The 14,371-nt window shown below is 30.6% G+C and overlaps 2 protein-coding genes across 4 annotated transcripts; both read right to left on the reverse strand.

Moving 5' to 3' along the window:
• Positions 1 to 869: 869 nt before the first annotated feature.
• Positions 870 to 4,359, reverse strand: LOC102609754 (embryogenesis-associated protein EMB8). Of its 3 annotated transcripts, none has more exons than XM_006476229.4 (8): positions 3,927 to 4,358; positions 3,369 to 3,497; positions 3,134 to 3,265; positions 2,594 to 2,736; positions 2,393 to 2,490; positions 2,197 to 2,291; positions 1,565 to 1,618; positions 870 to 1,335 (listed from the first exon to the last, which is right to left on the reverse strand). In XM_006476229.4, exons 1-8 carry the CDS (start codon positions 4,281 to 4,283, stop codon positions 1,120 to 1,122), a joined length of 1,224 nt encoding a protein of 407 aa, XP_006476292.2. In that variant the 5' UTR covers positions 4,284 to 4,358; the 3' UTR covers positions 870 to 1,119. The 3 variants fall into 3 exon arrangements, with proteins under 3 accessions (XP_006476292.2, XP_052294748.1, XP_006476293.2); XM_052438788.1 differs by having other exon boundaries at positions 3,369 to 3,493; positions 3,927 to 4,165; XM_006476230.4 differs by lacking the exon at positions 3,134 to 3,265 and having other exon boundaries at positions 3,927 to 4,359.
• Positions 4,360 to 10,321: 5,962 nt separating this feature from the next.
• On the reverse strand, positions 10,322 to 11,153 carry LOC102610275 (uncharacterized). Its single transcript, XM_006476231.4, has one exon. It carries the CDS (start codon positions 10,952 to 10,954, stop codon positions 10,487 to 10,489), a length of 468 nt encoding a protein of 155 aa, XP_006476294.2. The 5' UTR covers positions 10,955 to 11,153; the 3' UTR covers positions 10,322 to 10,486.
• Positions 11,154 to 14,371: the final 3,218 nt, after the last annotated feature.

The raw sequence follows: 14,371 nt of genomic DNA on the forward strand, positions 1-14,371 counted from the left end.
TATAAAAGCTTTACTTGAAAAACCATATCAAACCAAGCCTTAGTAAATTGTACTGTTGAGAGTCTTATAAGTTTTAAAAGTAAATCATATATTTTTAACAAATTTTGTTATTAAATAATTATTTTATTGTATAATGACAAAAATAGACGTAAGTTTAAGATAACTAAATGCATCATTCCCATTTTTCAAACACACAAGTTTACATAAAGTCAAATAAAAATTAATAATAAACCAATTAAATTAAAAGTAAAAGAAAAGAATAATAAATAAAAACAATTCAAAAACTACTTTTAAAAAATAACCCCTAGCGACTTTTATATAGTATGAAGCTATTTGTATTCTAAAAAAAATTTTGAACAGTTTTTTACTTAAGACATTCTATGAAATTTTTTAAATATAAATAAATTACTCACACCACTCTTGAAAATTCTAAAACATACCTCAATCAAACCCCTGCCATTACTTTTTTTTTCCTCACTACACCCATAAAACTTGTTCTCTTTGATGGTTTATCGCCATGGGCACCCTTTTCATTTTATTAGATTGATGGTTACAAGGACAAAAATATCAATAAAATAATTCTACGTTAGCCATAAACAAAAGCAACTTAATAAGTTATCTGGGATTTACTTTTTATGAAAACGCCAAGTTAGGTTCCAAAAACTAAGAACCATTAAAATACCAAGACTCTGGTTAGTAATGAAGTCAAATCTCTCCCCATGAAAGTAAAAAGTGCACGAAGCTTGGACGTTTATTGAACAATGGATAGGAACCTGGAGACATAAGATTTCGTAATTTTTCTTTTTCAGTGCCATTATTCAAGAATTTTAATCTTCAAATAGGCTCCGAAAAGATTATAAGAGTCTATAGAATCCGACAACATTAGCTCATTTTATTTAAACATACGCTTTAGATGTGACAAACCCATAATTAAAATTCTACTTTACTGTTCTTCATAAGCCAATTGGGTGCATAAATATTAAATAACATAAATTCATGATGCAGGAGAGTATTTTCAGCTAAGCTGCAACAACGGCATGACTGCAAGGGCATTTTAAATGATATGAACCCATTCATACTTTCAAATCAATTGACATGTATGAATAGGCTATTCGACAACTATACTTCTAGGCTATTCAAGCCCTCTGAAATTTGTTGCACATCTTTCAGGTCACTAAAACATGGAAAAGCATTGGATGAGGCTCTCTCCAGATGCTCGAGGAAATCCATCACCACAGGATCCGTCCATGGTGATCCAAAAGGAGCTTCAGGGCCGGCAACCCATCCCAGGTGACCACCTTTGGGGGTCAATATTAACAAACAATTTGGGTTTGCCTGAGATAACAGTGACAGACTTCATCAGAAATGTTATTTGCAAAGGGAAGAGAAAATTATGCAAAGATAGTACAGCCACAAAGAAAAACGACAATGTTAGTCATACGGAGCCCCAGTCAACTAACAATCTTATCACCCGTCACCAAAGAAATATATATCCAACTTGATATCATGTGATAAAAGGAAAAAACAGACAGGAAGGCTTCATTTGCTGGATAGCAGCACATACCTTGATATCTTCACGAGGAATTCCCCGAGAAGGAGCAATTGGATCATTTTGAGCCTGCAAACCACAGAAAACTTGTCAATTTACAGCAGTACTACTGCAGTCCCACATGTTTTATCACACAGAAGATTGAGCCAGTCCAAACTGAAAAGAAATGAAAAACAATTACAGATTTTCTAACCATAACTCAAGAAAACCACATCGAAATGAAAAATTGGAATGCAGTCAATGCTGCAGTCCATTACCAGAGACATGAAAACCAACTCTTAAGATGAATCGTCATGATTGAAAGAGTCTGATTATTTTCCAGTCTCAACCCCTCAAACAGGCAACCCTCATACCAGATCATAAAATACATGAAAGAGATGACCATTTCTTCTCTTTCATCATTGCTTTATAGCTAGATTTCAATGCCAGGGAGAGCATTATGAAGGTGTACAATGAAAACATCCCCGGTATTCTCAAGCTCTACATGGAAATTTAAGATATAATGTATGCATAAAACCTGAAAATACTTCAAAATGAGCAGTAAGAAGGAATGATCAAAACTGTAATCAGCAAAACAGTTTTATACAGTTTAACCTCACCAGCAGATATCAGAAACTTTGTCTTTGGAAATGATAGAAACATCCTACCTGGATGCAAAGCAAAGGAATGCGGATGTGTTTTACAGAATCTGAACTGCTTGAATTAGAGTAGTAGTCATCCACTGACTTGAAACCAAATGAAACTGCACCGATTCATAGAAAAATACTGTAAAGTGATGGCACACAACACAAAATCCCTCAGCCCAATGAGAAGTTTTCCTATCAAGGAGGAAAAAGTACATACCACGGGTCAATCCATCATCAAACTGCCTGACAGACTTGGCATTAGCTGCCAGCGGAATATTAAATTCACCACCCACGTCTTCAAAGAGAAGAGCATGCCTGCATCAAAAGGAGCTTCTGATGACAGTGTCTAAACATAGAACCATCAACTTTAAAATGAAATAACTGGCAGCCAGAGAAAAGCATTTTATCACATAATTACTTCTTGAAAATTCTACAGAGAGCACTAGCAAGAGCTTTGTCATAAACAATGTTAAAGCCCTTACGGAAATCTTGATCTGCAATGACCAAATTGAATGGATTACACAGTGAAACAGCCCCAGAAAGAGGGCAACTGTGAGATTCCTGCAAATAGCACATTATAAAAATATAAGTAAAGCCTCAATTATATAGACCAGGTAGACAGAACAGTTTACAACATTCCAACTCTTCTAGGACCCTTTGAGATCAAAGCACCTTTTAATGCATAATAATGAAGAACATTCTGTTAATTCTTAAATCATGGAAACCATTACCTCTATCTACAACGATATATTAAAGAAAAAAGAATGGCTGCAAATTTATGGAGATAATTGAGGAATGGAATAGGTATTACATTAGAAGGGATCTATCTCATGAGCAAACATAAACACAAGTGGTGCACTATGCCCACAGCAATTATGCAAAGACAAGAAGAGGCAACATGGATCCAAAATTCTGAACCTCAATCCAAAAATTGAGCATGGATAAATCATTATCTTACATGACCCAAATAACGAATAAGAATATTTGCCCCAAGAGACCATCCAACTGCATACAAATGGGCTTTTGGGTACTTGGATCCAACATGTGCTACTACTTCTTGCATATCTCCTAAAAATGACGCCGAATAGAACTGCACATCAGTGTAATGAAAAAAATTTTAAACTCTATCAAACCATTTCAGAAATTCCAATGCATATGGTATAAACAGTAACCTGAAAGAAAAGCAGTAGTACCTGAGGAGTTGTAACAGGGCTATCTCCGCAACCTCGACTATTGAACACCACAACTCGCCACCCTTTACTTCTCGCTCTAAGTAGCATATGCCTGACGTATGAATCCTCACTCCCTCCTGTTAAACCTGGCTGCAATCACCAATCAAAATCAATATCTCCAGCAAAATAACCTTCCGTAACTGTTGTGCTTCTATTTAGCTTTAAAAACATTACCGAGTTTTACTAATCACTCAAGTCACCCTGCTTATATTTGAATGCCAATAATTTTTCGCAACACCTCAATCCCATATATATATAAACACACGCACACATACATATACAAGACTGTGATCGGTGGTTATTGAATGAGATGAGAATGTAAACAGGTCCATCAAAAGCTCAGCACATCTCATTAAATAATAAATAGCATGAGATACATAATCTTTCAAATTAGCTAATGAAGAATTAAAAATACTGGCACCAGTAATACGAGTACGCCACCGCCTCTATCTATCGAAGCGAAGAGTCACCAGAAAAATAAGAACAAAAACAAAAGAGTTCAAAGAGGAGAGGCCTAACCATCAAAATGAGGACGGGAGAATCGGGAGGCAAGAGTTGGTGGTCGCCGGAGATCCAGTCGAGAGCGACGGAGCCGTCGTCTTTGGTTCGGATACATTCCCGCTTGAGCTTGACGTCTGGGAGAGACCGAAAGAATGCGGCGAATATAGTCTCCACGTGGCAGTTCCAACCAATTACTGGAAACGGACTATACGGACGGCTCAGTGTCTTGAGAGCTGGAAGGAATGTGTGAAGTGCACCGCCTGTGACCTCTAGCGAGGGATGGGGATGATTATAGGGCATAGCTTTGGTGCTGACGTGGACAGAGGTAATTGGACGGATCAGACGAAGGTGCTGGGGAGCCGGCATGGAGCCCATTGTTGAGTGGACTCCTTTTTGCGGATTTTTTTATATGAGGGCCAAACACTGGTCTCTGGGGATGTAGTGGGCGTCATTCAATTTTAAGCGTTTTTCGACCGATACGAGTACATCAAACGAGTGAACGATGTTGCGTTTACTATGAGTGAAAAATTTATAATACGTGACCGTTTTGTCGTTCGTTTAACATTACAAGCAACAGCTCATCGTCGTCCCTAAATTTTAGTGGACGTACTGTTTTTGATATGGTGGACGACCTGTTCTTAATCGAGTGATAATGGTATAACTAATAATATACTAAGATACTAAGTGTGTGTTTATATGTTGTTAAATTATTTATCCTTAAGAGCAGAACAATATAGTAAGGGAAAGAAAGAAGAATATAAGATTACAATTTTATTTAATTTCAAATGCATACAAATAAGGAGTAAATGTCTCATTTAATAATGATACAACTATGAAGTGGTAAGTAATACAATATAATTATAGGAGATAACAATCCTCAAATTTGAGAAATAATAGGAGTTATAAGAAAGTTAAAAATTACTTGTAGGAAAATGAAATGATTTTTGAATAAACATTCATATAAATTATAATTATTTTATAACACTCTACCTTTGAATGTGCGTCCTCCAAAAAATATGCATCATTAACACACTTGTTAGTGAAAAAGACTAGCAAATGAAAGTGCATTATTTATCTATATCTTAAGAAAGTGAAAATTACCTCATTAAAACCTTACTAGGAAAACCCAATGGGACAAAAACCTAGTGGAGGAAAAAAGTATAGTGCATGTAGCTATCTTTATCAATAACTCCCTTCAATAAGTATGTTGTTCCTTAAATTGACATGGATGCTTCGATTATCAATAATTTAATTGTAATACTTTGGTGAAACAATTTACAGGATTAACATAATCTTTTAAAAGCTTGAATACATAAAGTAAATTATAGAAACTGTCATTTTGATTAAAAAAATATCATTATGTATATATCTTCATAATTTTGTTGATCTTCTTGAACAAAACCAAGCTTTAGCATCCAAATTAAAAAAAAAAGTGTGATATACTTTTCACACTATTTTGACATTTTTATGTTTATGCTAAACATATTTTAATTTGCAATTATACAATTTTTCAAAACCTTATGCATAAGTTGGAATAAAATATGGCTCTTTGGGACCAAGACATATACACCATATTTTAAAGTGGATCAATTTTTGAATATGAAATACCTTTAGTAATTCCATAATATCAACATTCCATTTGATAGATTTCAATACATAAATTGGAAGGGATTCTCTCATTTTAAGAACTTTCAACTTAAATTTCATACTTAAAGAAATAAAATCATAAGTTCTTCAAGTGTGTTTTTTATTTTGACATTATCAACATATTTTGCAAAGATTGCCAAACGTTCACAAAAATTATTAAGCTTGCATAGCAAAGTTACTAAGCCAAATTAGTGATGATTTTGTATTTGAACTTTCGGTCTATCACCAATATTGATTCAATTTCATACCAATTCTAGTGGTATAATAGTCACATGTTGGTTTGATATGATAAGACATCCAGCCATTATAAATTTTAAAACTTATTTGATAATGGTTACATCTACTACTCCCATAAGAATAGAAATCCATTAAGGAATTCAATTACTCATGATTTGCTTTTAACAAAAAAACTCATATTTTTTTCTTTTAATAAAAACCATAACATCAATTTATATTGACACTCCTAATTTGCCACTGCAAGAGCATACTTGTGCTACAATATCATGTATCTTTTAATATATTTTCTTTTATATTTTTCTCTTCACATAATTTAAAATGAGAGAATCAGTCAAGTTTTAAAATTATTATCAAGCTTATATATGAACTTTTAGCTCCTTGAAGGAGATAATCATAAAAGAAAATCATAATCCTTTACAATCCTTCAAAGATTGATTTTTTCCTCAAAATATTTTAGGACTATTCATGATTCAAACATGTGAATATTAGTTAGGCTTTAGTAATTTAAGATAATCATAAAAGAATCATTCATCAAGAATTCAATAAAAACATCCGGATCAATTAAAAGGATAAAGTACATATATATACACTACTTACAACAAATTTCAATATTTTATTATATCAAACTATTCTTGAAATTTATCTAATATAAATTAAGCATGTGAAAATCTATCAGTAAAAGTCTAAACAATTGAAAATAAAGCAACGAGCCAATGAAGATAAGAAACTGTTCAAACCAAAAGCAAACAATTTTTTTTAATGACCTCATTTACTCAAACACTTTTGATTGTTATATTTTTCCCCCAATTTTTTTTTTCAAAAAACAATTATGCCTTGTTTATATATTCATATTGTAACTCCTTCCGGGAGATATGGAGAAGGACATTTGTATATAGTCTCACACGACATATACATGAACTCATAATATTTGTATGGTCCTTTGGGAATATGTAAAATATACGTTTATATAGTGAATTATCTATGAACAAGATATTGGTGAAAAATATCATAATTTTGAAGTAGTTTTTTAAAAATATAGTTTGAAAGAAAATAGTCATTATGGGCGGTGCAATCCTTTAAGAATGTATTCTTAGGTTTCTTTCATTATATATTCTAATATTCACACTTTAGCTAGGATGAAATTTTTAACTCAAAGAATACAAAATATATAATAACAATTGAATATTAAAATAAGAAATGTAAAAAAGTAAAAATATTAAGTAATGTTGATAAAAATATGAATTCATTGATGTGTTATACTAAATTATTAAGTAATGTAATCTTTTTTGTAAGTTGTAAATTTTTTAGACATTTATTGAACAAACTGAAGTTTCAAAATCAAATGATAGAGTCCAAATTTATCAAATGGACAGCGAGAAATGAGTGAAATTTATCAAAAATCGAGAGCATTAATTGATGCTTTTCGATAGATAGAATGACTCTTTCTATGCTGATCATCATCAATTTACATGGGTATATATGGATGTCGAAGAGTCAATAGACCATGTGCTGCTTGGTAGCTCGATGAAAAGTTATGAGAATTGTATCGATCGTTTGGATGGAGAGAAAATAAAAGAAAGTGAGGAAGAGTAAAGAGAAATATCAGAGAAATTGATTTTCACTTTGACAACTCGTTAACTAATTACAGGCCTTAGTATCTATAGGAGCTCACTTAAGACCCGTTTGAGCTGTCGTGGACATGTTAGCTGACTCCTCCGATTCATCATATTCCTTAACACTCTATGTGCTTGAGTTTGCTTTGGATTAGATTTCAAACGACAACTCTTTTATTTTTTATTTTTTGGGTTATATTATTAACATATTAAAAGTGACAGCAATTTTGACTTTTCAGAGTTAGGGTTGGGAGGGTTGGCATGCATAAATTCAGATTCTCTTATAATTTGATCATTATCTGAGTTCTTTCAGGTCTATTACTAACATATATTACTTATTAGAATGTATGGTTAAGATCTATTTATTTGTTAAGTTATTTTGTGCAGCTCTAAAATGGTGTGTGTTTTGTTTAGAAGCCTTACTTCACTTATCTTCTTTTCTTAAAAAACAAAAACAAAAAACAGAAAATTCACTTATCAAATGTAAATTAAAGCCTCCAGCCAGCTCAACACGTTGCAAGCGACCGTGGCGGGGCAACAAATCAATTATTTTGCTCAGGCTTTTCACTCTAATTACTTTTGCATTTTTGAAATCGAAATTTGGTGCTGGATTCAATAGAGATCACTGTAGGTTGGTAGCATATATTCCAGAGGTCATAACTTACACTTTAGATATTCGTTTTAAGTGTAAAATATATTATTTGATACCAGTAATGGAGTTTTGCCCGCGATCGAACTGAAAATTTCGTCTATTTCTTGGTCACTTTACAATTTTAAGTTTTTTTTTTTATTGTTTTTAGAATTTTTTTTTAAGATATCAGACTTTAATGTCATTTATTTTGTTGTTTGTATTTAGATTACGAGTATTTTATTATAAAATAATATTTTAAATTAATATGTTTTAATGAATACACGATATTTAAGGTTACTGTATAAATAACCTAAAACCTAAATTTCATATATTTAAATTTTAGTAATACTTTTATTATTTAAAAATTACTTCTCTTAATTTATTAATCTTTTACGTCTCAACATCGCTGAAGAAACAAGAAAATTATGCCTTGGAGTTCGGGTGGACTAAGTTGAATACTAGAGAAGAAGGCTCAGTAGTGTAACGACCCAAGCAACATGGCCTGGCCCATGGATGATTCTAGACTCATGTAGTGCTCATAGATATTTTTCTTACATTTATTGAGGTGGTTGAGCATTGAGACCACTCCCTTATACTCTATTATACTCTATGATAGCGTTTATTTTTTGGATTGGATTGGAAATTTTGAAGAGTGGGAATCCTAGGATTGGGAGTGTGGAGTGGGAGTGGGAATAGGTTATTTACTTACACTGGAATGGAAGCATGGAATGGAGATCAGAATCCAATTTATGTGTTTACTTTATCTTGAATTGGGAGTAAATAGTTTTAAATTACAATTTTATTCTTATTTAAAAAATTATAATTTTTAATTACAAAACTAATAAAAAATATATTTAATGAATAATATTTATTTTATTATATTTGTAAATTTATTATAATTATTAATATTCTTAATTATGAACAATAAATTATTAATTGTAATTTTAATATAAAATGAAATGTTATTTTATTTTATTTAATATAATTATATTAAATTTATTATTATATAAAATAATAATATAATATTATTTAGTACAAAATTAATATTTTCTTAGAATAAAGTATTTATTATTATTAATATTAAATAAATATAGTACTATTATTTTTTAAATAAATATAATAATATTATATTTATTAATTCTCTATTAATATAATAATATTATTTTAAAATAATTTTAACTTAGAATCAATGTAAATTATTATTTAGTTAAATATAATATTATTATTTAAATAAATATAATATTATTATTCAAATAAATATAATATTATTTATTTTATTTTATTAATTATAAAACATAAAATAAAATAAAAAATGGTAGAAATGGGAGAGGTGGGAGTAGATTCCCACTCCCACTCTCCACTCCAAAAATGAGTGGGAAGAATCCACACTCCTCACTCCCACTCCAGCGAGTAAACACAACATATATATAGAAGGAGTTTCATTTGGTCAAGGCATAACAAGCAACATATAAAATCCAGCACATAGGCATCGTACGTTTTTTTCGAGTAATACGAGTTTTTTCCTCCCATCTTGAGCGGGTTTGAATAAATACACTTTCCGACTTTCGAATCCAGCAATGAATTTGAGTGTGCAAGGCTGACTTAAGGCCAAAAAAATAAAATTTGGCGCCTAAGGCCGCGCCGCACAGTGAGGGAACAAGCCGGCCGTGACAGTAGGCACAAAGCTTTGTTTTAAAAAAAAAGTGAATTAGACATTTGGCTGCTGTTTGGACGTTTTTAGTGGTTGGTTATTAGCGAAGAGAAAAGGGAAACAAGTGAACAAAATGCATCCTTTAGAGGCTGACCGCTCACAAAACAATTAAAAGACAAGAAAAGAGACCATGGCCACAAAGTTTAATAAATGCCACATGCCAATAGGTCTCACAAAACTCAGGTAATATTCAAATCACGAGAGGATTTGAACTCCACTTAAAATATGTCTAGTAATGATGGTTATACTTATTATTATTATTTTTTGTTAATTACCGTGTCATTTAGATTGCTAGCTTCCTTTTTTCTCTTTTTTTTTTCCCCCGATTGAAGCCAACACGACTGTTGTAACATCACAATTAGAGAATTTTATTACCAAATAAATTAACTAGTAATACTAGTATGTTTGTGTTCAAGGATTGGATTAAATTAGCCTGATAAAACTGATTGAAGATGAAATTTTATAAAAATTAATTAATCCTACATCAAATTTCGATTAACAGGAACATATGGGTAGAATGATGATTACGAGGACCATATTGATTTTATCAAATATTAGTTAACTCTTTTCTGAATATGACGAAATCAAATTAAGCATGCTATATATATGAACGAGAAACTCTATGCTGTAACCTTATTAGATAATTAAAGTGGATAATCAATTAAAAGTGTGCATGTATATATATATATATATGCCCGCCCACCGAGCCAATTAGAGATGCAGCAAGTTTTCAAATGATTCATTCGTTGGCTTTCATGTCCAAGTACTTGTGTTTCTCTTCATCGGTCATGAAAGCCGTGATCGGAAAAGACTTGCCAATTCCCATCGGAGTCTTGAAATGGATCTTATTACTCGACGCATCTTCAATGCTCATCTCAGAAATTGGCACCCACAGAAACATTTGTTTGCTTTTAACGCCAGTCATTTTCTTCATCTTGAACTTCTCTACATAAGCAGTCACTTCCGCTGCATAACTCACTCGAGTATTAGTCCCCTCAAAGAAATGCTCATATGGGGCTCTTTGCTTCATCCAAACAAACCCAGTTTCTCTGACTCTTCCACACTCTTCAAGATCTTGCAAAGGAAGCACCCCTTTTGGAAACCCTAGCTCTTCAAGAAGCTCAATAGAATGGCGATAGCACTCTTCAGCGCCATACACAATCTCTGCGCCGGCACGCTCATCTTCCCTTGCTTTGATGCTGGACATTTTGTATATTTTATATTAGTACTGATGTGATGAGGATTAATGGAGAATTCGATATGGAAGGAGGTTCAAATATATACGCATGAAGATCAAACAAGGATTTTCATATATTCAAGTTGTTGGCTGTACGTTGAGCTGAATTATATTTTTCAACGGGGTGGTTCAACTAATTAATTGCTTGCACCGCCGGCGTTACGTTCACCTAAAATTCGTTTACCAATAAAGATTAAAGAGGGATTATGCTTGGTTTGTTTGTTTGTTTGGTTTGGTTGGTTATATTATGCTTGGATAGTGCAAATGTAAAGCTTTTGGACTTGGATAAGATGGATGGTGAAGAAATTAGACGGACGAAATATAATCAAGGAAGCAAGAAAATTATTCATCGTATCATCGTCTACATATCACGACATATTCTTTTTAGTAAGTGAGTACGTAATTAAAATATTAAAAATAAATAAATTTTAAAACATTAAAAAATATCTTTAATATATTAAAATTTGTATCTTTTTTATATTTTAGTGACATCTTCAATTATTAATGTTCTTATTGGAGAATTATTCTACATAGAATAATTAGCTAGTAAAGGACCTATTATCTTATTAAAATAAGAGACAAGTTAAACGAAAAAAAAACACATATTTCAATATACTATATGATATATTTCACCGCATTAAACTGTATTTTTTTAATCTTTTAGCAAGCCGTGTATATATATACATGTGTAATTTTAAAATAGGGGAATTCATGGACAATCTTTAAAAGAAAAAAAATACACTAACGACAAAATGCACTATATTAAAGTGTTTGTTTTTATATCTTTTATTTTGTCCCTTACTTTAATAAAAATAAGAGATTTTCATTTATTGTAAAATCATATAATAGGAATTGAAGTTTACAATAGTTTGGAGTTTATATTTTGAAGATATTGATTTTACTAGGGGATAATCTGGAATTAACCCTTTAATTAAGGACCATGATATTTCTATTTTTCACCCACAATTTGTGTATATTCACCATATTTCAGAAAACTCATTTAAAAAATCCACATTACTCTTTACATTTTAAAGTAAAGAAAAGTATAAACAATTAATCAATTATACCATTTTCTTTACATCAGCCTCTTGACTACTGTTAGGGTCAGTTTGAGAAAACTTTAACTTTTAAAATAATGTTGTGCTGTAGAAATAATCAACTGTGAAAATAATCAGTTTAGTGTTTGATAAATTTTGTTTTCAAAAGTACTATGAGTTTTAAAAACAGTTATAGATGTTTGGTAAATTTTATTATTAAACTGCTAAGAGAAAATAAATGACTAAAATGTACATAATATAGTATAAAATTTACTTATATGCATTAAAATATGTACATATAATATTTTTAATTGTGTATTATAATAATTTTTACTAAAAAAATTATAATATTTTTTAATCTTAAAACAATTGATAATTAAATTTATAATATAGCAAAACAAATGTAATAATACTTCGACCAACAAATTGATGTGAATAAATTTATATTGATAAATTATAATAAAAATTTATTAAAACATTGATTTTATTTCTAATTTGAATAAAAATAATTTTGAGTTTAGGTAATAATTTTAAGGATAATTATGAAATTGCATTAAAGGATAAAATTGATCATCAAAATCAAAATTTAAAAGTTACTCAATTTTTATTTTTCAAAATTAATTGTAAGAGGGACTGAAGTAATTACGTGCTAAAATTTATCCTGATGATCAAAGTGCACTATGTGCAGAGCGCTCCAAAAACAACAAATTCCTAGGAAGATTGCAGATTTTGTGACGATGTGCGCACGAAGAGTTTCAATCTGACAATTGCACTTTAATGTAAATATCATTCAATTAAGGATACAGATGCTACTCTTATTCGAATAATAAATAATTAAATAAAGTTAAGTTCCTAACACCCTTTTGAAACTAGTACGAAACCCCATTGTTATATTTATAATACTTACTTCTATTACACTTACGAAAAAGGACAAAATATTATAAGAGAGTTAATCAAATTTAAACATATTTTTTTATACTAAAAAATTTATTATTAAGAAATGTATTTCTTCATTGATTCAAAATTATTTGGAACTCACATCCTAAATTAGGATTTAATGATGAAAGGAGAGATAATTTATAGGTGTAAGGATTTTAACTTAGTTACATTAATAATTGCTTAATGTAAATTCTAGTAGCAAAAGAACTACAATCATAAGAATGAAGTTTAATAAGGGTTTTAAAGGTGTGTGAAAAGCATTACTCTAATTGAAAGATGAAAGCAAAGTGACAAAATTTGACACGACTTAATTACCTGACACGAATACAACACTAATAAATGTATATGAGTTTTCGAATTTGACATAATTATTAAATAGATTGAGTCTATGATGACAGTTATGGTTAAAATTCTTGACTCATTTACTCGTTTAATGACATGATTACATTTTTTTATTGTAAATAAATTTATAAGTTATTGTCATCAAAACTCAAATATTGAACATAATTCTTTTTTTTTCTTTTTTTTGGGAAAATGATGAATATATACATGGTGTGTCATTTATAAAAATTTTACATAGATTTAAATCTTTAATAATGTAAATGTATAAAATATTAATTAGACATATATATATCATATCAATATTTAATATTATCTATATATGTATAATTAGAACTTCAATAGGGTAAATATGTAATATTTTAATAGATATGTATATTTTATAATATCAATAATGGAGTGCAAATATTTGATGTAAATCTTATTAGATATATAGACATTACACATGTTATTAGCTAACCAGTTTATTTTATTTGTCATGTTAAGGTCTTAATATTTTAACATGATTATTAAATGAGTCATGTTTGGGTCAATCTAAAATTGACATGACATGAAGCTAGAACGATACGAACATGACATGATAACCTATTTTCCTAGCTCTAGATGAAAGTTCAAGACATAATCAAAAAGTTAGATCCCATCGCCCCTAGTGTAATACCCTGGGCCCAACAACCAAGTAGATATTGCTCGCTTTCGGAACATAGTCTGTCACAGTTTTATTATTGGCTTTGCAAGCCAAAATATATCTACTTTTTTTTTTCTTTAAAAGTTAAGGAGGGGTGGGCAAACCCAAATACAGTTTTTACCTCCCTTACCACCCCCAAGAATCGCCAAAATATATCAACTTAGTTAAGAGAGTCTATGATTAATAAACCAATTAAAAAACTCACTTGCTAGTAATATATGATATTACATGCTTCCCCCCCCCCCCTAAGGATCTCTCATCCTTGTAAGGGTTATTGGAAATAGAATATAACGAAATCATATCGTAAACGTATTTATCCATTCACTTGGTCGAAAATCTTGATGTAGTTTTGTTATTGGACTTTGCAATCCATAACTTGTCTACTTA

Source organism: Citrus sinensis, chromosome 3, assembly GCF_022201045.2.
Source record: "Citrus sinensis cultivar Valencia sweet orange chromosome 3, DVS_A1.0, whole genome shotgun sequence".
NCBI lineage: Eukaryota > Viridiplantae > Streptophyta > Magnoliopsida > Sapindales > Rutaceae > Citrus > Citrus sinensis.

What these genes read in the sequence shown, in the direction of transcription:
- LOC102609754 (XM_006476229.4), bottom strand. Translation starts at nt 4,283, where the DNA reads ATGGGCTCCATGCCGGCTCCCCAGCACCTTCGTCTGATCCGTCCAATT. An exon ending in TTATTCGTTATTTGGGTCAT is followed by an intron (nt 2,737 to 3,133) that starts GTAAGATAATGA and finishes TGCTATTTGCAG; the next exon opens with GAATCTCACAGTTGCCCTCT. An exon ending in TTCCTTTGCTTTGCATCCAG is followed by an intron (nt 1,619 to 2,196) that starts GTAGGATGTTTC and finishes TGTGGTTTGCAG; the next exon opens with GCTCAAAATGATCCAATTGC.
- LOC102610275 (XM_006476231.4), bottom strand. Translation starts at nt 10,954, where the DNA reads ATGTCCAGCATCAAAGCAAGGGAAGATGAGCGTGCCGGCGCAGAGATT.